General features: G+C 59.0%; 3 protein-coding genes across 5 annotated transcripts in view; all 3 read right to left on the bottom strand.

Moving 5' to 3' along the window:
• Window positions 1-200: 200 nt before the first annotated feature.
• Window positions 201-3915, bottom strand: LOC127020057 (PHD finger protein 13-like). Its single transcript, XM_050902483.1, has 6 exons — window positions 3891-3915; window positions 3784-3860; window positions 1906-1998; window positions 1106-1721; window positions 749-787; window positions 201-639 (listed from the first exon to the last, which is right to left on the bottom strand). The coding sequence occupies exons 1-6, from the start codon at window positions 3913-3915 to the stop codon at window positions 413-415; spliced, it is 1077 nt and encodes a 358-aa protein (XP_050758440.1). The 3' UTR covers window positions 201-412.
• Window positions 3916-4676: 761 nt separating this feature from the next.
• Window positions 4677-16029, bottom strand: ABCF3 (ATP binding cassette subfamily F member 3). Its single transcript, XM_050902750.1, is given in 22 exon segments — window positions 4677-5647; window positions 6475-6562; window positions 6942-7074; window positions 7680-7771; window positions 7975-8063; window positions 8698-8830; window positions 9165-9209; window positions 9449-9525; window positions 9696-9896; window positions 10045-10100; window positions 10750-10772; window positions 10981-11037; window positions 11384-11443; window positions 11993-12038; window positions 12041-12072; window positions 12279-12545; window positions 12821-12943; window positions 13060-13157; window positions 14978-15033; window positions 15404-15483; window positions 15570-15717; window positions 15957-16029. Coding segments are annotated over 22 exon segments (2136 nt in total). The 3' UTR covers window positions 4677-5488.
• A 1147-nt stretch (window positions 16030-17176) lies between these two features.
• Window positions 17177-22657, bottom strand: part of AP2M1 (adaptor related protein complex 2 subunit mu 1) — a 30097-nt gene continuing 24616 nt past the window's right edge. For all 3 annotated transcript variants that reach the window (XM_050902166.1, XM_050902164.1, XM_050902165.1), the window contains 5 exons: window positions 20348-20467; window positions 19690-19825; window positions 18870-18967; window positions 18633-18744; window positions 17177-18288 (listed from right to left, as the gene is read on the bottom strand). In XM_050902166.1, the coding sequence (XP_050758123.1) occupies window positions 18154-18288; window positions 18633-18744; window positions 18870-18967; window positions 19690-19825; window positions 20348-20467 (601 nt within the window). In that variant the 3' untranslated portion in view covers window positions 17177-18153. The remainder of the gene's footprint in view (window positions 18289-18632; window positions 18745-18869; window positions 18968-19689; window positions 19826-20347; window positions 20468-22657) is intronic.

The following is a 22657-nucleotide window of genomic DNA, read 5'->3' as shown; positions in this document are numbered from 1 at the left end:
AAAGGAAAACGGTGAGGAAAAAGGAGGAAGGGGAGTCACATCTTGGGATAAGTGTAAGTTTCCACCACACCACAGAAAAACTACTTGGACTAGGTTCTCCTCGGCTGCCCTGGGGGAAAGGCACTGAGCCAGCTTCGTGCGAGGACAGAGATGTTTCCGAGTGACCTAGTGCACGGCTGGACCACCCTCCTCTCCCCCCCCACGCCTCTGGGGTAACCGAGCTCCGTGGCCAACGCGATCCTCAGGGAGGACACACGTGGCAGCTTCCAGGAGTCAGAAGTGCAAGGGGGACAGTCCAGCCCCATGGCCCAGCCCCTCCCCTGCCATTACTGTGCATTGATTGTCTAGCCAAACCGGGCTACAGTCTTCAGTTTAAAAAGGGGACCCCCGGCCTCCCTGCTCTGGAGGAGCTTCAGTCACAGAAGCGCTTGCGGGGCACCGTCCGAGCTCGGTTCGAGCGGCGAATCTCCTGCTTGGCATCACGGCATCGCTGGCAGATGAAAACCTCAGGCACGTTGGATTTGCGGATCTTGGCACAAGAGAGGTGGATCCAGGTAGCACATTCGTTACATTCGATCATGGGCCTCCCTGCAAAGGGCTTCAGGCAGAAGCAAGTGATCAAATCCCAGGCATCGTCGTCTGGTCAGGGAGAGAGACACCAGTCAGAAACCACCTTACCAGCTGCAGGTCCGGCTGTGGCCAGACTAGCCAGTTCCACTGGTGTTAAATGGGACAGCCCCCCACTCACCTTCTGCTTTGGTGTTGGGAGCTGCTGCGAATTCGACTGCTAAAGTTGCAAAAGGGGGGGGGAGGAGAGAAAAAAAATAAAGACCAGATGACCAAGGCAGCCCTACACCCCACTTCAGACATGTTTCAGGTCTGTACCGCTCGTTCTGCAGAACAGAGCTGCCAAAGGGCAGGCCAGCTCCCTGCCCTCTGCTCTTCAGTCCCCCCAGGTCCCAAAGGTACTCCCCTTGCTGGGAGAGGCTTGGGCCATCGACAAGCCCTCCCTGCAGCCAGCATGGGTGGCTCCAGCTGAGAGAGGCACAATATTCGTCACTGGCTGCAGCACAACAGGGCCCTCTGTGCTCCCTCGGACACTCACCACTAAGCTGGGAGCTCCCTCTGCTCGCATCTTCTCCTTCACTTTGGTCCAAAGTACTGCAAGAACTGGCGTTTTTCCTCCCTCCAGAGCAGGGGTCGTGCTCCTTTAGCTGAGGATCATCTCCTGCTGGCTTCTCGGTACCCTGCTCTCCGTGCATCCAGTCCTTCTCCTCCTTCATCAGCTCCTCCAGGAGGGAGTTGGGCTGAGGGTCCCCAGCCGGGTTGAGGGAAGGCTCCAAGAGCTGCTCTTTCACGGGCGGCAGCTGTTCCTCCAGCACAGCCAGCTCCTTCACCCCATCCCGCTCTGCCCCAAAGCTCTTCCCAGCACTCAGCGGCACCCTCTTCTCCACCTCCTGCTCCAAAATGAGTTTCTTTGCTGGTGGTTTCTTCCGTTTGGTTTGCTGGGGCCGGACATCATAGAAGCTGGTGGGGAAGGCAGGGCAGCTCACGAGCAGGCTGTTGTCCACAGTCCCCCTGGCCACGGCGTTCCTGCTCCTCCCGTCGTCCGTCAGGATGTGGCAGTCGGAGGAGTGGGACGAGGCCCAGCTATCGCTGTCCTGAGTGCTCCCCGTGCTGTTCTGAGGACTCATGCTGCCTCCGTGGGTCCAGGGCTCATTCTGCAAGCAGGGAAGATGCAGGACTAGCATGGCAAACCGCAGCGCAGACATTCAGGGTAAGGAGGAAGGGGCTGGGGAAGGAGAATGACTCTCCAGGAGAAGAATTAGGAGCTGGGTCTGCACATGGCAGGAAGCCTAGAGGCACCAGTCTTTTTGTAGAGGAACGCCCCGCAAGCCCGCTTACCTCTTCAGGGTAGGGGATGTAGCCAGCGTAGGCCAAAACGAAGGTGCAGAACTGGTTGAAATCCTCCACGGTTCTCTGTCGTTTCTGCAGTGGCTGCAAACAAACGCCACGTGTCGATTAAACTCCCCAGATACCCCTACCTGAGCTGAGTATCACAACCGACCCCAGCAGGCAGCCCTGGGCGGCCAGGCAATTATACAAGCACATAATATTTAGGTCACCTGAACATCCATCCTTCCTGTAACCCATCTGCATCATCTGGCTCGACAGATGCAGCCCTTTCCTTTAAAACCCAGATCACGGCGGGGGGGGGGACGGGGGGACGGGACACACACAATGACGACACGATGGGACACCCAGAAAGCGCAGCAGCCGCCTAGCAGAGTGTGAGTCAGAGGCTCGGGAGCCCCGGTGCCAGGGACGTCCGCCCACAGCCGGCTGACTCAAGGCCAGAGGGAGAAGGCGCTGGGGCTGGGAGGGCGCCCAGCGATTTGGGCTTCCCCGGCTGCTCCCGGGTCAGCCGGAAAAGCCCGGCGCCGCTCGGGACAAGGTCCCGTGAACGGAGCTCCGGGGACTCACGGCCCCCGGTGCGGGACCGCCGGGAAGGGCCGGGAGCCCGCGGCAGAGCCAGCCCCGCGCCGGCACCCCCCGAGCCAGGGGCGGAGGAGCAGACACCCACCCCCCCACCCCCGGCTCCGGGGACCGAGGGGAGACCCTGGGGCTGGGCTGCACAGCTCCCCCCACGGGAAGGCAGCCGCGGCCGGGCCCCGCCGGGCAGGGGAGGGGGCGGCCCCCCCGGACCTCCCCCACCGCCGCTCGTCCCCGCGCCGGGCACCTGATGGCTCCCAAGATGGCGCCGCGCTCCCGGTCCTGCCCCGACCGGCCGCCGGGGGGGCGACCCCGCCCCCCCCCCGCACACAGACACCCCCTGCACGAGCAACACTCGCACCGCCACAGGACCCCCCACCCCCAGAACCGGCACACAACGCCCCCCACCCCACCCCACCCCCCCGTTCACGCACACCCCGGCACCCCCGCAGCCCCCAGCCCGCCCCGGCACGCACACGCCGCGGGCAGCACGGCGCGGCACAACCCGGCCACGCAGGTCCCCGGCCGCGCCGCCGCCCCCCCACGGACCCCGCGTGCCGCCGCCGCCGCCCCCCCACGCGCGCGCGCGCACACACACACACACAGGCGCCCCGGGCACCATCCCCGCCCGCACCCACGGCTGCCCCCCGAGGGCTCCTCGCGCACACACAGACCCCCCCCGCGTACACACACACACACAGACCCCCCCCTCCCCCCGCGTACACACACACACACACCCACCCCCCAGCCCTCCCTCAGGCACAATCCCCCCCGCACTCAGCGCCCTCCCGCAAAGTCCTCCTCGACACACGACCCCCCAGCACACACACACACACACACCACCCCTCCAGCACACACACACACGCACACCACCCCCCCCAGCGCACACACCCCACCCCACCCCCAGCACACACACACACACGACACCCCCCCCCCCCCCCCCCAGCACACACACGACTTCCCCGGCGTAAAAACACGCGACCCCCCCCCATGCACATACACACGCGCGCGCGCGCACACACACAGACACACGCGACCCCCCCGCCGCGCGCACAGACACACACACAGAGGAGCCCCCCCCCCCCCCGCTCACACACAGACACACGAGCCCACCAACACCCCCCCCACACACACACACTCACAGACGAACCCCCCCCAAACCCCTCCCCCGCGGGCACCCCCGCATCCCCTGGCGGCCCCGCACCCCCGGGCACGCGCACGGCGCCCCCCAGGCCCTCCCGGGCACCCGCACACAGCTCCCCCCGTCCCCGTCCCCACCGCCCCGCTCACCTCCTCGGGCACGGGGGACCCGGGGCTGGGCACGGGGCTGCTCCCCGCCGAGCGCGGCCCGCCGCGGGGGAACGGTCCTCCGGGGGCGGCGGCCCCGCGCCCCTCACCTGCCGCCTCCCCACCGGCGCTCATGCCGCCGCCGGGCGCGCCCTGCCCTGCCCTGCCCTGCCCTGCCCTGCCCGGTGCGGTGGGTGCCCGCCGCCGGTCGGAGCGAGGCTCGAGCGCCGCCCCGGCCGCAGGGGCGGGACCACCTGGTGGCGGGGAAGGCGGGGGCGGGGCCTCGCGCCGGCCGCCCCGGTGGGGGGGGGGGACGACGGGGGTTCCGCCTCTACCGGCGCGGGGCGGGGGCCGCGGACAGGGCCGGCCCGCGTCCTGCCTCGCAAAGCCCCGGGGCGCCGGCTGCCACCGGCACCGGGACACCGCCGTGCACCGGAGCTGGCCACGCCGGCACCCCAATGCCCCGGCACCCCTCCCCGGGTCCCCGCAGGGTCCCCACCCCCCCTTTTCCCCGGCCTGCCAGGGGCCCCCCTGCTCTGCCCCCTCCTCCCGCCCACCCTCAGCCCCGGTTTCTCGCAGCCCCCAAACCACAACCGGATCCAGCGCCCGCCAGAGCTGACACCCAACCCCGGCCTCGCCCCCGCTCCGTGCCCCCCCCCCCCCGAGGTGGCCCGCGGCCCCCGGGAGCCCAGCGGGACACAGGCACAGCTCCGCACAACCCACCCCAGTTACCAGCCTCCCCCACACCACTGAGGAGCCGTTTAATTTGGCGAGACCCATATGGAAAGCATCTCCCCCCCAGCAGCCTTGTGCTCAGGGCACCAGAAAGACACCCCCCCCCACCCCCCCCCCAAATTCAAGCCCCGCAGCCCCCCCAAGGAAAGGAGAGCGCTGCACCCACTGCGTCCTGGGTTTATTTACACTGCAGCCTCTGTGCAGGCGGGCAGGGAGAGGTGCCGAGCAGCCCACCCCAGGGCAGCCCACCCCAGGGCCGGTTTGAAAGGAAAGGCAGGCAGCGAGGCGAGGCAGCAGCGCAGGGAAAGGAGCAGGGAGCGGGGCAGCCCAGGCAGAGCCGGGCTCTGGCTCCCTCCGCACTACAAACGCAAGCCCCTGGGGAGGACAGAGCAAGCCAGCCCCAGCTTCCAGGGGGCTGGGGGAAGAGGCAGGGGTCACTTTTAGCAGCAAAGGCCTCGTTTCCCTCCAGGGCGGCAGAGGGGACGGCGGCATGTGATGTAGCCCAACTAGTGTTCAGCCAGTTAAACAAAAAAACCAAAAAAACCCCAAAAAACCAAAGAAAGAAAAAGGCAGAGGGGGAAGCGAAGAAACATGGAGAACAGCTCCTCTCCTGCCCTCCAGAGCACGGAGTTAAACTGGGGGGGTCGGGACGCGACACCTCCTTCCCTCCTCTCAGCAGAGCAGCAGCTCCAGGCACAGCCCTTCCAGTGTGCCCAGCGCCAGGCGCAGCCCCGGCCGACAGCAGAGCCCCCGGCGTGCCCCCGGCCACGCACAGCACCGGGCTCCTGCTCCCTCACGGTCCTTCCGCCCGGCCCCGGGAGGGGAGAGCAGTTCAGGTGGCAGTTTGATGGCATGGCTGACGGTCCATGTGGGCAGCAGCGTCCTCGGCGCTCTGCCAGGCACAGTTGGGATGGATGCCGAGGCGGCCGAGCTTCGTGCTCCAGCCCCCGGCACAGTCCGGCTCCCGCCTCCCTTATAGGAAACCCTCCTTCCGGAACTGCTCCTTCAGGATGTCTCTGTACTGGTCGAAGCCGCCCTCGATGCGGGTCACAGTGGCGTTCTCGCACACCCACAGCTCCTGGCACACCAGGCGGATGAAGCGCTCGTCGTGGGACACCAGAATTACACCACCCTGCCAACACACAACGGGGGAAAAAAAGGGAACTTAGTGGAGCACAACCCAGGGCCCAGTGCTGGTGGCATGGAGATCCTGCCCCCCCATCCAGCCTGTGCCCAGGACTTCAGGTTTCCATCCACTCCAGGGAAAACTGAGGGATATTTCACCGGCAGGGACTCAATCCCAGCCTTTCCTTCCTTCAAGGGGACAGACAGATCATGTACGGAGGAGGCACGTGCAGCAGTAATGTATTTAGCCTCCCCTCTCGGAAGGCAAGTGCAGGGTTTGTTACCAGCTCTCCAGGTCTCTGACAACGTCAAGGATGGAGATTCCAGGTGGAGCCAATGACACTCAAAAGGTGGCTGGGCAAGACCCCGAGCAACCTCAGTTAAGCTTTTCTTTCACAGGAAAACTGCCCCAACCTAAGCAACTACGAGACAGTGAGAACCAGGTTGATCACAGCGGCATCTGGAGGCCGAGTCTTTGGAGATCAGCCATAAAATGTGCCTAAGGAAGATCCGAGTGGCCCCAAGGCAGGGCTGAGTGCCGCATGCAGCACGTGAGAAGTCACAGGGTGTAGGTGACTGGTCAAGATGGGGGAGAAGGTGCTCTCTGGTCTGCTGTTGCCTCTCTCAGCCACCCCTAGCCAAAGCCAGCAGGCGAAACCAACCACCAGGATGAACAGCTAAGGCAGAAATGTGACTGACTTCCCAAATTCTGTCCTGGACTCGAAGCCACCACTGGTATTTGACCATCCACCTCTGGCTGAGATATCAAGTAACTTGAGCTGGAGGCTGCAGGAAGCATTAGAAAAATGGGAGATCTTGCCGAGGGAACCTTACCCGGAACTTATTCAGTGCCTTTGCCAGTGCCTCAATGGTCTCCATGTCCAGGTGATTTGTCGGCTCATCCAGGATGTAGAAGTTTGGACTGGAAGAGAAGACAGCTCTGAGCACGCACTGGAACAGGCCCAGGCTGGGTCCGCACCCCATCGCACCGCAGCGACCTCCACTAGGCTGCTGCTTTAGCCACTTAGAGCCACAGCTATCGGCATCTGCCTGGCCCCAAGATAGGCGTTGCCCAGCTCCAGGGACACCTCTTATCCCTGGGAGCCCAAAGCAGTAGGAGAAAGCCACCTGCCCGCTTCCACACAGTCCCCCCAGGGTGACAACCTCCCTCCCCACAAAAGTCCCAAGGATGAGGCTTCCGTGGGGCAGCAGAAAGTCCCCGGATGCCCGCCTTCCTCCCGGTGAAGCAGGCTCCAGGGATGGAGCCATGCAAAAATGAACAGCATCTGGGAGAAAATTACCAGGACATAGTCATCTGGGCAAAGGCCACGCGACTCTTCTGACCTCCAGACAGGCTGGCCACGGGACGCACGGCCAGCTCCCCTGAGACACCGTAGCTCCCCAGCTGATGCCGGTACTCCTCCTCCGTCTTCCCTGCAGGAGCATGTCACAACACAGCTATGGCACACCCGGCGTGACACAGGGCCCTCAGCGCCGTGAGCTCGGTGGGCGCCGCGGCTGGGCAGCCTGTGCCAGACCAGCACGGCGGGGGAGGAATTCAGCAGCCGCTTCCAGGCAATTCCCTCCCAAGCAGGGGGTTTGCAGGGAAAACCTGACTGACACAATCAGGACAGGGGCTGCAGGGCTGGTGACAGACTCCAACTGACGCTGCGCCCAATTCCCTGTCACCACGTTACCTAATGTCAAGCAGCGGAGAGGGGAGCCAGAGGTTTTGGCAGCTGGGAAAGGGGGAGCCGGTGCTCATTCTGTGCCCAGCAGGAAAGCGGGTCATCTGCCCCCAAAACCTGGCCACGGTGGAGCACCAGCCTGAGGTCTGCAGACTGCCAGCTACCCCTGCTTCTCATGGCTGGTGTCCTGAACTTGGCTGGATGTGGGGAGTTAACCCAGAGCAGGCGGTGTCCCTTAAGCACTGACGTGACAGAGCCTTCTGCCCAGAGCCACGGAACAAATCAACGCTGCTCTGTGCGTGGCAAAGGAGACCTCAATGGCCCAGATCTCCTGGGATCTCCAAAACTCACCTGGGAACTTTCTTGCCAGTAACTCTACAGCGCTGATGTTCAAGTCCAGTTGATCCACATGGTGCTGGCTGAAATAACCGATCTTTAGGTTTCTGCAGAATGAGAAGAGAGATCGGGAGCTGGTACCAGGCCCTGCAACCACAGTGCTCACAGCTGCAGCTACAGGAAGGGGGGCATATGCGTGGGTGTGCAGGACCCATCCCCGTCACTTGGGCAGCCATCACTCCGAAGCACAGCCCAGACGCCCTCCAGCTGCACCATTCCTCCCAGTCCCCCAGCCCTTCCTACCAGGTACCTGTGAGCATGTCTGATCCCTCTGACTGGTGCCAGCTCCCCCATTAAGATCTTTAGCATGGTCGACTTGCCAGCTCCGTTTTCCCCAACCTAGAGAAGCAGCAGCAGCATTGGAGAACGTGAAATCCGTGAAGGTACTTCGGAGAGGGGGGCAGTGATCAGGGAATTTCAGCTCTCTTGGATGATCATGCAGCGGAGGTGGGCGGGATGAGAGCCTTACCAGTGACTCCAGCTACCTGGAAGCTGCATTTCTATCACTGACGAGCAGCACAGGCAGCAGTGCTAGATGTTGCCTCCCCAACCCTCACGCCTCAGGATTACCTGGTCCCAGCCTCATTTGCAAGCACATAGCGTCTCTCTGCTGCCCCATCCAATGTAGCAGGGGCCCCCACTGCATGCTGCTGTTGTCAGCTAACAGGGAGTTACAGAGAAGATGGACCCAGTCTTTTCTCAGAGGCGCCCAGTGAAAGGATGAAGGGCAACAGGCACAAGTCACAAATTCTAACTGGTATTAGGAAAAATGTTTCAACGTTCCTCAAAATGAGGATGATCAAATGCTGCAACGGGACCCAGAGGAATGGGAGAAATAGTCCTCCCTGGAGATATCCAGAATTCAACTGGACAAGGACCTCAGCAACCTGATCTAACATCAAAGCTGGCCCTGCTTTGAGCAGGGACCTCCCAAGGTCCCTTGTAGCCACCGTTACTCTGCAATCCCACATACCACACAGATGCGGGACTCCAGGTCAGCAGAGACGGAGAGGGAACGAAAGATGTAGTGACTTGGGTCATAATAGAAGTCTACTTCGTCTAGCTGCAGGATTGGGGGGGAGAACTTCTCAAAGCCGTCGGGGAACCTGAGAAAGCAGGAAGAGGTGAGAGATGGCCAGGAACTTCAGAGACCCTGCTCCCAGCCCCTCAGGACAACCTCTGCAACCCCCCAGGTGGCAAGGGGGGCTCCCTACCATGCAGGGCCTCTGGGAAGGATGGTCACAAGAAGGGGACATGGATCTGCAGCCTTGGCCCCAGGAGGGAACCCAGCGTGAACATGGGGGCCTGTCTGGGCTCCCTGTCAGAGTAAGGCTGGCCCGCAGGAAGGGGTGGTTGTCCCAGCTGGGACAGGACTCAGGAGGAGCTCATGTCAGAAACGGAGCCAGGCACCCTCCAAGCAAGGGCTCAGGGGACACTTACTTCATGATCACCTCAGACTCCTTATCCACAGGTTTCAGCTCTGGCCTGCAAGAAGAGGAGACACATAACCAAGGTGCCTTGCACCGGGGGTCTGTCCCCACACCAGAAGCCCAGATAGAGCCTTCAGCTCTGTGACACCTCACCCTAGCCAAAGCCTCTGGACCACAGACAGAGCACCCAAAGCCCAAACCACCTCCGTATCTCCCAGGCACCCTGGGAACCTGTTTCTTCCCACAAGCACTGCCCCTTCCCCATCTCCAGAGAGGAGCAGGACAGGCACTCACAGCTTCTCCAACAGCTTGAGCTTGCTCTGCACTTGGGACGCCCGGTTGGCGTTGTAGCGAAAGCGGTCGATGAAAACCTACAAGAGAGAAAAGCATCAGGGAGCCCTAGGTCCCCTTCAGCCCCAGCTACCCCGTTCTGCGGCCAAACCTCCTGCAACAATACAGCCACATCCACGGGTCTAGAAGCATGGAGAAAGGGACAAGGCTGCAAGAAGAGTGCCCCAGCACTACTGGCTTCTCCCAGTACCTGGATGTGCTCGCGGTACTGCTGCTGGGCTTCGTACTCTCGCTGCTGGTTCTTCAGCCGCTCCTCCTTGATCTTCATGAAGTTCTCAAAGTCCCCACGGTACGTGTCTAGCCGCTGCGAGTGCAGGTGGATGATGTCTGTGGCCACTGCGTTCAGGAAGTTCCTGTCGTGGGACACGACGAGGATGGTCGACTGCCAGGTCTGGAGGAGACAGCGAGAGGGAGGCCTGAGCATCATCAAGCCAGAGCACAGGGCTTGGTCCCACCACCCAGCGAGGCGAGACACCAGCCTGGAGGACGTCTCCATCCCTCGCCCTTGGTTTGTCTTAGGGCCTCCTGCCATCCCCTACCTGCAGGTAGGTCTCCAGCCACAAAATGGCCCTCACATCCAGCATGTTCGTTGGCTCTGAGGGAAGGGAAAGAGGCACTGAGGTCAGGAGGGATGAAGATGGCTGGATTATGCTTTTTTACACAGGAAAGGCTAGCGATCAGTATTGTGGAGGAAGAGATCCTGCATGGGGACCTTCCCCCCCCAGCTCAGGGGACTCACATGTGTAGGGTGTGATGGGGTGTGGGGACAGGGGCTGAGGCTCAGCCAGGGACGCTCCCCCCACTCCATACCGGTACCCAGACCCTGACACCCAGCAGCAGCGTCTCACCCAGACCCTCCCACCCAAGGCGGGCACCTCCTAGCCCCAGGATCACCCCCTGCGGTGAAGGGATTCCTCCCAGCTCAGGCTGGCAGCCAGGGCGCATCACAGGGACAGGCGAGGGAAAGGGACCGCTCGGGGCAGGATGACACGCAGACCACCCGGCTGGGGCACGGGGCAGAGCTCTGCTGAGCGCAGTGAAAGCAGCCGCCCGAGCAGACTTCCCCGCACCACCGCCAGCTCTGCCCGCTGTGCCAGGGGAGCACCGCCAGCCCTGCCAGTCCAGCCCCGTCACGCAGGGCTATTTTGAGCAGGCAGCTAAAGGCCACGGCGCGTTCCCAACCTCAGCAAGGGCACAGGCAGGCCCAGCAGCGGTGTCCGAGGGGACTCGCAGTATCGACTTACCATCCAGCAGAAGGAGATCTGGCCTAGGAAAAACAAGACGTGGGTATCAGAAGCAAAAAGAGCACAGGGTCAGTGCAGAGCGCGTTTCACCACACACACAGAGCTGCGATGCCTCCAACACTCCCCGCCCTGAGAGCCTGAGTCAAGAGGACCCCCAGGCAGCACCCCTGCATCTCACAGCACGGACAGCAAGGAGGGTTAACCCCACAGCACGAAGGCCTGGACACCAACCTGGCAAACAGGGCTCTGGCTAAGGCCAGTCTCATTCTCCAGCCTCCGGAAAACTCTCTGAGGAGAGAAGAGGTTGCAGAGAGGGGTTACTGTTTAACACAGAACAACTCTGCGTTTGCCTGCCTGCCAGGCTCCCTGCTCCCCTACGGCCCTTTCGGCTCTGCTGTCACCCAGAGACAGCTTGTCCCTGCAGAGATCTCGGGCACAGCACAAGATCCGTGGTGCAGCAGGCAGGTGGCTTGGCACCCTCAGGGCAGGAGACCACATCGGATGGGCAGGAATAGACCCTCGCCCTCCCACAGGGCTCCCCTCCCTTACAGCCACAGCAGTGTCTGGGGGCTCGCTAGGAACGACGTCTCCCCAGACCCATTTCTGTCTCGACGCCCAGAGCTTGGAGACTTACTTGGTTGTCTGTTGTTGCATCTTTGCATTAAAGCCCAGCCCAGCAAGAATGACGGATGCCCTGGGGAAAAGGGGAGAGAACTGGAATCCAGCTACAGCATCCAATAGAAGAGCACAGTCCGAGGTCTCGGACCCACGGCCACCGAGGGGACTCTGCTGCATGGTTTAAAGCCATTCTGGTGCAGGAAAACTTCCTGCAGACCCAAGAGCAGCGCTTGGCTGGGAAATACAGCCCAACAGGGCACAGCATCCACATGAAGTCCCAGGAGATTTGCAAGAAGTTTTCAGCTCTTTGGCCAGGAAGAGAGTCACTACCACCAACATCCCAGAAATGTTCCCCAGACACCAGGAACCTGGGGAGGTCCAAGAGGAGCAGCAGCAACAATGCAAGTCATTTGGGGCAAAAAAAATCCCTCCAGCTTCGAGGGGAAGCTCGACTACTCTTAACCCCGCAGAGCTGTGACAGAAGAAGAGACAAGAGCAGCAGTAGGGAGAGCCCCCTGTCCCCACATGCTGGATCCCAGGGCTACAGCATCACCCTTCCATGCCCCAAACCACCGCCCAGCTCTGGCCATGCCAACAGACAGCGGTGCCCACAGGACTGTCTCACCTCGCTGGGGCCTTGTCTGCCTCAATCTCCTCCAGCTTCGCGTAGACTCCGATAGCCTGGCACCTTCTGTCCCTTCTCCCCTGGGGCAGGACAAAGAGGAGTGTGTGGGACTGACCAGGGTCAGGGTTTGAGTGCTGGGGGAGGCTGATCTCCCCAGGCAGGACTAAGGTGGGCAAGACGCAGCCCAGCCCTGCCGGAGCCCTTCCTTTGAAGGGAGAGACCTCAGAACGAGACCTCATGGTCAAGAGGCCATAGAAGGGCTGGAAACCCAGTGGCAACATCTCACCTGCCGGCATTAATCTTAGCCGTCAGATCCCTCTCCTCCCGCAGCAGGCTCTCACGAGTGGTGTCACACTCCAGCACGCTCTGCAGTGCCGGTGTCTCGTCCCCCGCCACCTCCTGCTCCACATGGAGGATGCTGATGTGCGAGGGGATGCGCAGGCTCCGGCTGGCGATCATCTTCAGCAGCGTGGTCTTCCCCAGCCCGTTCCTGCCCACCAGCCCGTAGCGCCGTCCAAATGCCAGGTTGAGGTCTGCTCCTGCCAGCAGGACACTAAAGCAAGAGAACAGGCAGGTACCTGGTCAGACTGCCCCATGGAGAGGGAGATAACCGGCAGCCACCTGCCCCCAGCATATTTCAGGCTGTGCTGGAGCCAAGCAACCATCACAGACTTCTCCTGCCCAAAGCCAACAGGGTCAGGCGCCCACCTTGCTTTCTGATCTTTCCCATACCCTCTGTAATTTCGCAACCACTCTCCAATCCAGTCTCAATCCCCCATGGTCCGAAACCCCAGCCAGGATCTGTCCCACCTCCCCACCTGCACTCACCGCTCACCGAAGGACACATCGAAGTTCTCGATGCGCACATCATACGACTTGTTCTTGCCTGATGACTCCATGCGAGTCTCCTTCTTGCTGGCAGCTTGGCTGGCAGATGCCTCCTCAAGGACCCTGCGGGCAGGCAGAAGACAGAGAATGGGACTCAACAGGAAAGCTCTGGTACAGCCAGACCCCAGCCACGCTCAGCAGAACAGGATGGGGATGTTCGAGGCACCCTCCATGCTCACAGAGGGCCAGATGACTTCAGGGAATCCCGCTCCATCCTCTTGTCCTGCTTGGCTTTCAGCCTGGCTTCCGCCTTCTCCAGTTTCTTGGCATTCACCATCTGGGGCACAGAACAGAGTTAAAAGAAGAGGGAGCATCTTCAGCAAAAGCCCCAAAAGCCCAACGCCAGGAGAAGAGAGATCAATCAACCCCTCATGCCTGGAAGGAAGGGAGGGAGGGCAGGAGCGAGGTGGGACATGGGAACTGGGACAGATTCAAGCACATTTTGAGGAAGCTAATCAGGCCAGGAAGTCACTTCAGGAATGAAGTCCTAAATCAACTGCTCATACACAACAGTTCTGCCTCAGCAAGGCAAAGGGTTTGGCTGACCCTAACATACGGCCAGTTTCTGTAGTTCCAGGGACCTGGGTCGGCCAAGTCACTTCAACAGCAGCAACCTGCTGTCCCAGTGCCTCCTCCGCTACACCCTGCGCCCACCCTCGCCCTGCACCATGAAGTGTTTCCCTTCCTGACACGTTAAACTTTAGCCAGTTTGGAACAAGCTCAGCTTACGCAGTGGATCAATCACCACAGAGACAAAAAGCATTTAATTAAACCTGAAGGCAAGAAGGAGCCAAGTGTTTTAACCTGGCCTCTGGTCTCGGCCAGGCTCTCAGCCCACTCCAGCTTATTCCTGCGTCAAGTCAAATATTTGTGGTTGACCAAGAACACTCCTAGATATTTCTAGGCAACTCTGCAGCCACCGGAGCACATTACAGACCTGCATGCTAGACTGAAGAGCGTCTTGTTACTGGAGCTGTGACCCCGTACGTACAGGCAGATTGAGTCACTCTGTAAACTATACCGAGCTCCCTGAATCTCCCAGTAAGACATGTCCTCCAAAACTTGAGAGGCCTCCCGAGGCCTCCTCTGAATCGCCTCCAATTTTTCTGAAGATCCTTTTTGAGTTGTGGACGCGAGAGCCAGAGAGTGAACCCAGCAGCAACAACTCCAGTGCCAAAACCAGCAACAGCTGCCAGCTTTCACTTAAGACTCCCATTCAGACACGCAGGGATCACGTTAGGTCTCAGCCTCCAAGCGAGGGGTTCTCGTCCTCAACACGTTACCCCAGGAAGGGAGAGCTCTATAAGAGACCAGCCTGGCAGAGAGACTGCCCACCCTGCACAGCTACCGCTGTCCTTGCTTTGCAGATGCCCAGCCGCACCTCACCCATACTCAAACTTTGGCACATTCAACGCAGAGGGCAAGCCAGGTCGCTGCTGAGCAGCTACGCATTTCATGGGTAAAGATGCTCCGATCTCCTCCAGGTCATGGAGCGTAACTGCTTCCAAACATCTCTGCTCCTGCTCTTATTTCTCAAACCACGACAACTCACAGCCATTTCTAAATTAATAAAAATAAGCCATTTCTGGGCTTACAACCTCCCCGCAGCAGCTCCCTGCTAACTCCCCACCTGTAACATCCCAACATCTAACCATTAGCCAGGATTTTAATCTCTCATTGAACATGGCAAGATGTCATCCCGGTACATCCTATTTTCTCAACCAAAGGCCTTGCTGTGAAAGCCAAAGGTCCTCATGAAAGTCAGAGAAGCTGCACTCTGAGCACCACCACTGCACCAACCGTGCTTTGAAGCTCATTAAGAAATTACAGCAAAATAGATCTTGTCAAATTAATAAGCGGTTAACTCCTGTTGAGCCTCTTTACCAGACCAAGGTCAAGAGTTTCCCAAATTACAGTGAACCTGACAAGGAGGAGCAGTACCCCCTGCAGCTGTGTCCCTAACCAGGACAGCTGCCTGTCCCGGCTGCTCTCCGAGGGCGAGGTGACCAGAGCAGGGCAGGGCACCTGCAGCCCCACGCGTTAGCTGCTCCCACTGGCTCCGCTGGCTTACGAACAAGGGCACGGCCCCTCACTTACCGAGGTCTGGCCTCTCTTCAGCAACAGCCCCGGCAGCAGGTCCACGCTGGCATCTGCTGCAACAAGACGGTTGGGTTGGTGAGCACGCGCGCCAGGGAGGCTCCACAAAGCGCTGCCTTAACGGCTGCCCACGAGCAGGCACGACGGTTCCCCCTCCCAACAGGACGAGGGGACCAAAGGGCGGCTCCTCTCCTGCCACCCCAGCTGACCCTGCGGGCAGCCAGGTGCTGCTGGCCACAGCTCAGCCGCAGGAAGAGAAAGAGGGGTGCACCTGCGAGGGGGAGCCCGAGGAACCGCTCCCCGGGGCCAGGCGCGTGCACGCGCAACGCCCCGAGCCCCTCCCCGCCGCTGGCACCCCGATGGCAGGGCAAGGAGCCGCGGGGGTGACACACGCGTGGCGGGGGGTCCCCTGCCAGCGCCACTCACCGTATCCATCGGTGATCTGGGAGAGCTGGATGGGGGCATCCAGCAGCACCTGGCTGCAGCGCTGGGCCCGGCCCTCGTCCCTGCGAGAGAGGAGGAGGAGGAGGAGGAGGAGGAGGGTGAGGAGGAGGGTGAGGAGGGGGCGAGGGCGGGTGGGGGCGACCCTTACAGCTGCAGGGTGTTGAAGAGGCGCTGGCAGATCTCCCGGATGGCGCCGTCGTCCTTGGCGTCCTGCGACACCTCCCGCAGCAGCTCCCCCACCGCCTCCACCAGCTCGTCCACCGACTCGAAGTCCGCCCCGCTGCCGTGCAGGATCCCTGCGGGTACACGGCGCCGGCGCTGCACACCCCTCCGCTCGCGCGCGCGCGCGCTGTCGCGACGGACGGCCGCGTGTCGCGATGCGGCCGACAGGTGGCGCCCGCCCGCTCCCCCTACCCCGCCCCTCCCCGGCCGCCTGTCGCGACTCGGGCGCGGCCGCCTGTCGCGACAGCGGGGAAGGTGTCGCGACATGCGGCGGGGCGGGAGGCCGAGCCGCGGGGAGGCGGGCACCGCTCACCCGTCACGTAAGCGAAGACCTCGCCGTCCAGGTCGGGGAACTCGCTGCGGAGGATGTCGGCGCACGACGCCATGGCGGAGCCGGAGCGGGGCCCGGCCGCGGTGCGGACCGGTGCCGCCGCCGCCGCACGGAGCCCGGCACCGCGGCAGAGGCGGAAGGGACAGCGCGCGCGCGGGGGCTGCCGGGAAGGAGGCGGGCGGCCGCCATGCGCGCGGGGGCCGCTGGGAAGTGGAGTCTGGGGCGGGGCGCGCGTGCGCAGTGCGGAGCTGGGTGGGGGGGCGGGAGCCCGCTCGCCACGTGCAGCCGCCCCGCGGAGGGCCGGTACCGGGGCCGGTGCCACGGCCGGCGGGGACAGCAGTCCTGCGGCACCCAGCGGGCGGGCAAGGGCCCCGCGGACGGCGGCGGCCTTCCCTACAGCGCGGGCGGCACGGGCTTGCTCTCGGAAGCGCCGGCACCGGGCCGGTCAGAGCGCTGCTCGCACCCTGCTCCCCCGCCCGACAGGGAACGGGGTTTTGTCAGGGTTTGGTTTTTTCTTTCCCCCGCCTCTTTTTTAGAAGGAAAATAACAGTTTCAGCTCTCAAACCCCTGTGGTTTGGTTTTGGTTTGTTTTTTTTTTTTTTTAAAGGCACTGGGCATAAAGCAGGCAGGGGCAGGTCCCGGTGGCTGGGGCCGTGCCCATGCTCGGGCACACCCCGATGAGAGGCAGAGGGCCTTCAGCCAGCGGCCGGTTCCAGCTGCTGCAGCAGTCCCTGGTACCCTCAGCCACAGCGCTCTCCTTGCCCCCAGCCTCCAAAAGCCAACTCAAAAGTGAAAACACCACTGATTTTTTTTTTTTTTTTTTCAGCTGCTCACAAGGAAAAGCCACCAAGTTTCACTTAGGCCAGGCTTGGGCAGAGAAGCCAGGCTTGCAGGGGGCTGGACATGCTTTACCAACAGGGCAGCCCAGCTGCAGGTTTTGGTGAGCCACCAGCCCTGGGGGGGAAAGCCCAGAGCACCCGCCTTTCCCCAGGGAGCTGCGGCAGTGGTGGCAGCAGCTGGAATCTAGCACTGGCACTGCTTGTGCAAAAAGCACAAGCACCACTCGTTCTTTTCACCTACTAACTCCCAGGCAGCCCAGGGCTGGGGAAGCAACAAAAGCAAGCCTCGAGACACCCTGGCACAGGCCCAGAGCACAGCCCAGGCTCTTGCACCACAAGTCCCAAACAGCAGCGCGGGTAGCCTTCTCCGTTCTACATACTTTATTAGATTCAGAGCTGGACAAATCACAAAGTGTACAAAATGGAGACCACACTACCAGAAGCAGGATTGTGGGTAGCAGCAGCATTCCTATGGCCCAGAAGCGTTTGGTAGAAGTGTGGAGAGGGCACGGGGCTCTTACTGCCAACTGCATTTTAGATTCCCCGAGGACAGACCCTGTTCACATCCTGACAGAGCTCAGCTGACCCGCACTCCCTGGGACAGAGGGGCCACATTTCCAATTTGTTTGGAAAGGACAGACTGGCTCGAGCCAGCAGTGGGTGGGGGTAGGTGCTCTAAGGACCTGAAATGCTGTGCCACCCACATACACACCAGCAAGAGCCTAAACCCTCATCCTTTTTGGTCACAAACCTTCCCACGGCAGGACTCTATACTGACGACTTTGCAAGAAATATAAGGTGGTGGTGAGATCTGGCGAGCCCACCATCTCCTCTGGTGGAGGCCTGACAAACTCACCACCCCAGGCATCTCAGACTGGCCAGCAACATCTACCACAACAGCAATAGCTAGTACAGAAGCCAGGGTAACTTCAACTCAGATTTGTCCAGTCTATGTTTAGGTCTATTCTACGAGTACATATGCACAAGAACTTCAAAAATACTAGGATATGATGCAAGTAGTGAGACACCAACAGAAGAGGAGTTTAATGGTGGACGTTCCCTAGAAAGATCACAAGAGGATGGGAGTTAGACTAGCCCTTCCTCACCCTGGGACGGGGAGCAGGAGGCTGACTGCACCCCTGCGCGCGACTGGGTTCTGAACTTCAGCTGCAGCGTGGGTGGTAACTGAGCACAGGCAGGCAAGTTCGCTCCCAAGGTGAGCCACAGGGTCTTTCAATCTGCGTAGAGGGGCCAGGCAGATGTTTTCTCTGAATGTAGTTGAAGACTGAGGAGAGGCAGAGGATGGCTTGGAGAAGAGGGAGCCCACCAGCCTGCTGGGGCTAGCATCTGGTCTCGTAGATCCCGCTCCTGCCGATGTACCTCACCCATTTTATCACATCATGGTCACTGTAGTTCAGCTTTGGCTCAAAGACTTTCAGGTAGCGCACCTTCAGCCCAGAGGGTGCAAATGGGACCTATTGAGAAAGGGAAAGGCAATAGAGCATTGGAACAGAGGGGTGAGATGCTCTCCATACACAAATGCCAGAGGACCCCTGGGCTATGCACCCAGAAATGGACACCAAGAGCCACTGGTTCCCTTCCCTGCTCCCTGCACGCATGGTGACAGACTCCAGTGGCTTTAAGGGCAATTTTCGTCCACTAGCTTTGCCACTTGGCTGGCCTCATGTTAGGAAGGCTCACACGTCAGCTTGGGACAGGGAGCACTCAAACCTGTGCAACTCCCATGAGGGCAGAACGGACTGGACTGACCAAGCTTCTCTAAGGTTAGCTGCACCCTGGAAGGCAGACAGGGACTCACCTCAAAGTTCATGGAGATTGGGGGCCGAGCCCACTTCTTCTTGTCATTGGTGGGCAGCAGTTCAATCTCCGCACTGATCTGCGATTCCTTCATTCCAGCCATACGTTTTATCCTATCAGAGAAAGCCCAGAAGTGAGAAAGTGCCCGAGTTTATTCTGCCCTTCACTACACGTGCTCAGGGCAGACAGGAGCACTACACAGACTCTGCAGCACCCCAGACCCAACACGCTCACTTACTTCCAGACAATGGCGTTCTCACTGGCCTTGTACTTTGCCTTCCCTTTCATACAGATGACTTGCACTCCACTGGTATTGAGGGGCGTTGGGATCCGGACCTGGAAGGCAAAGTCTGGTGAGCCGGGACAAGGAGACGGCAGCCTGGGCACCCTGTGCAGTCTCACGGGAAGTCCTGTCCTGGACCCCTCAGCCTTCTCTCTCCCACCTCAGGGCCCAGAGAACATCGGCTACCACAAGGCATCCTAGGCTAGCTCTCTGGTTTCTTGCTTTGAAGTAAAGGTTCAAACACATTTTCAGAATCCACAACAGTCAGCGGGGAACAGGGCAGAGCTCTCCAGTTCAGGCTGCAGGAAGCCTGGCTAGCATTGGGCAGATGAGCTCAGGAAGGATGCCAGGCTGGCCAGGGAGGTCTGATTGCACCAGGCTCTGGACAGCCTAGCTTTGCAGCAGTAAGCCTTTCCCAGAAGAGGACTAAGCTGCAAAGCCACCCTTAGCCCGTCTTACACAGCTCATAGCCTGCTGCCTGTCTGACATAGCATCAGATCATGCAGACAGAAGAACATCAACTTTTCACAGTGGTCAAGACATTAAGGGAACAGTTGCTGCAGGGAATGAAGCCTCTGCCAAGGTGGCTGTGCAACTGAAAGCAACTTCCACCTCTCTACTCTACAGCAGTTCCCTTCCATAGCACAGCAGCACCACGCATCTGTGGGGCATTCAGTTCACTCTTTTAGTCCTGTACAAGCTTGAGGACTTCGCAGCAGGGGACACAGAGGCACAGCTCCCAGGCACAAGAGACCATAGGTTTTTATTCTCTTACCTCTATCTTCTGAGCCAGCAAGGAAGGTTTGAAATTTGATTTGATCACCACCTTCACTTCCAACTTGGTCCGACCCACCTCCCGCACTAGTGGGATCACACGGAAGGGAAGGATAATGTCCTTAGTGGTTCGGTATCTGCAGGGATGGAAGCAACAGTGAACTCTGAGGAGCAGTTAACTCCCTTATGGACTCAAATTGTACCACCTTCCTAAAGAGACAGCCTCTGCATACAGGGTACAGCTTAGAAACATCAGCCAGAAAGGGAGCCATCCCAGAAGGAAGCAGCAGTAAAATCTGTGCTGCTGTAGGGGAGCAATGGTTTCTTGAGTCCCAAGTTTTATAGCTGGTTCCTGACAATGGCCCTGTTCAAGGACACCAGTTTTAAGCACTAAAAAAAAAACCAGATACAGCAAACTAAAGGGTAAAGAAACCCACATCCAACACTATGGTTGTGGCAAAGAAAACCATGCAGCTGGGCTTCTACCACATTTGTAACAGAAGGATTTGTGGGACACCCTACAGATTCCACTCTGAAAACAAGGCAGCAAGTGCATATTTGTTAGGTGCTCAAGGGCTGCAAGTCTGCCCGAGAGCAGCAACACTACTGTAGCAGCAAGCAGACGCCAACACCAGCCTGTTCATCCCCCACCACAGTACCTCATGAGCTCAAACTCTCCATCTGGTGGAATGAAGCTGATGCTCCTCTCAGAATCAAACTTGCTGAGCCTCACGCACTGGTGGAAAGTGCAGTCGTCAATGGCGATTGACTGTTTGCCGCTAAAGACACAAGACACAGTTAAACAAGTGCAAGCTGCAGCCCTGGTATCTTGGTGCAGTCAAAGTCTGCCCAGGCAGAAACTACTCTACAGAGCATGTTGCCATCGCAGGTATCCAGGAAATGGGGAGGCAGGGAGAGATTTAGGGGACAGCAGCTTCTTGGCTCAGACTTTGCTTGTTTTGCCACCACAAAAATCGTATTTCAGGAAGCTTGTTTGAAAGAATTCTCTCCCTCCTCTCCCCAAAGAGGAGAGAGATTAGAGGAGCACCCTTCCGTCATAGCCAGCAACACAACACTTGGGTCTGCCTGCCAGCAGCATCTCGGTACTGCAAAGGCAACTCTGCTAGCCCAAGTCTTCTTGCAGCACAGTTCAAAGGAGAGAAAACACTTTCCTGTCCACAAAGCTATCCCACTGCCACACAGCCAGGAGATGTCAGGTTCAGGGTCTTCCTGTTCAGAAATCTCTTCACAGCTGTTGATTTCCACACTGCTAGCAGGTGGTTTGATTCTGAACCGATTTGCCAAAGACCACAATATTATGCCATAGAAGTTTGTATCTTTCACTTCTAAAAATCTGCACAGCTACCATCTGTCCACCTAGGTGCACTAGCCTAACCTGCCAGCACTGAACTTGTGCTGGGTTCTAGTCTCTGAGAATACCTTCCTTGCTACAGGTCCTGAGGTCGGCCAAGAACTCTCAGCTACCGAGAGGGACCAGAAAATGAGAAGGTGGTAGCAACAGAAGAGGCAGCAGTGTAGAGAAGGTGCAGCAGTGTAGCATTGTGATATTTAGGCTGCCCCAACTGCTGGGAGCAACAGGACAACCACGCAAGTGTGCTGAGATAGTATAAGCACTACAGGCAGGTTCAGCTGTCCTAGGAACTACCATTACCAGCACAAATGGGAAGCAGACTGACCCCAGGCTGACTGGCTGTTTAGTTACACAACCCAGCGGTGTAGTTTGTGCTTCATAAGTGGGAGTTAGTCTTTCCTAATCTGTTGCCCAGATGACAGCCAATGTTAGCCGACTAGTTCCTGTTTCTTTGGAAAACTGCTGGGAAAGCCCTGTTGCCTAGCACTGCTCCAGGTCTCAGGCAGCATTACTCAGGGTTTGGCATTGCCACATGCTAGATGCTAAAAGGCAATTGGCAGCAGCTGTCATTTTTGGTCACCTCATAACTAAATGCTTCTGGAGAGTAACATCTCCAAGCTCTTGCTGACTGGACAACTACAGCTAGGGACAACCACCTAGCAAGAGTCTCTGTCCATCTTGCTTCTGTAACTCAAGAAAATAGCACATTTACAGGCAAAGGCACTCACAGCACAGAAGCTTTGGGACAGTGTTACTGACTCTTCAGAGGCCTACGCAGGTGACATTTTCACTAGAGTATATCCCCACTGGGCAGCCACCTGAGGCTCATCCATTTTACTAGATTCAGGTATGGGAAAGATGGCTTAAAGGTGACAGTGAAGCGATAGCTCTTGGCTTGGTTCTGAGAGAAAAGGCAAATAGCAGCTCAGCTCTGTTTACAGGAACCATCATGGAAAGTGTCTGAGATCCAAGTTACATGCACAAGTCACACGAAGCAAGAGACAGGGGGAGAGCAGAGTGCACACACAGCTGAAGCAGATTATCTACCTTCCCAATTCACTGGGGGTCAGCAAAAGAAAAAAACAACAAACAAACAACCAAGAGAAACACAGTTGAGTTGCAAACGGTTTGTGAGAGAAAAGTGGCAGTCCCTTTGCTTTTATCTCTCCACCCCAAGCAGGAAGGCTGGAAAAGGCATAAGACCTGTTCTCAGCTTCAATGTGGGTACTGGCTGAGGTGCAGCTAGGAAGGAAGGGAGCTGGGCTCCCGGAAGGGATAAGCCTCCAATCCACACGGCCACTGACCACTCGTATGTCAGCAGCAGGGGCTTACCCAGTGTTAGTCTGTCAGCTGTTCTAGTTTGTGGGAACAGTCCAGGTAGAGCAGGCTATGGTCAGAGGGGTTCCTTCACTGTTCCTTGGCAGCGCTATTACTGCATCCTATGAATAAAGAGTCTCTGCACTGACTAGAACTGCTAGAGACACAAATTCTGGGAAAATCCATCTTGGGGAAGTGTTTCCAGCTGCAGGAACTCCACACTTAACACTATGTTTGAATCTTAATACTTGAAGAGCTGTACAGAAGCCCTCTGTATTGA

Source organism: Gymnogyps californianus, chromosome 10 (assembly GCF_018139145.2).
Source record: "Gymnogyps californianus isolate 813 chromosome 10, ASM1813914v2, whole genome shotgun sequence".
Taxonomy (NCBI): domain Eukaryota; kingdom Metazoa; phylum Chordata; class Aves; order Accipitriformes; family Cathartidae; genus Gymnogyps; species Gymnogyps californianus.
Note: the sequence above shows the minus strand (reverse complement) of the source record. Positions and strands in the feature narration are given on the sequence as shown.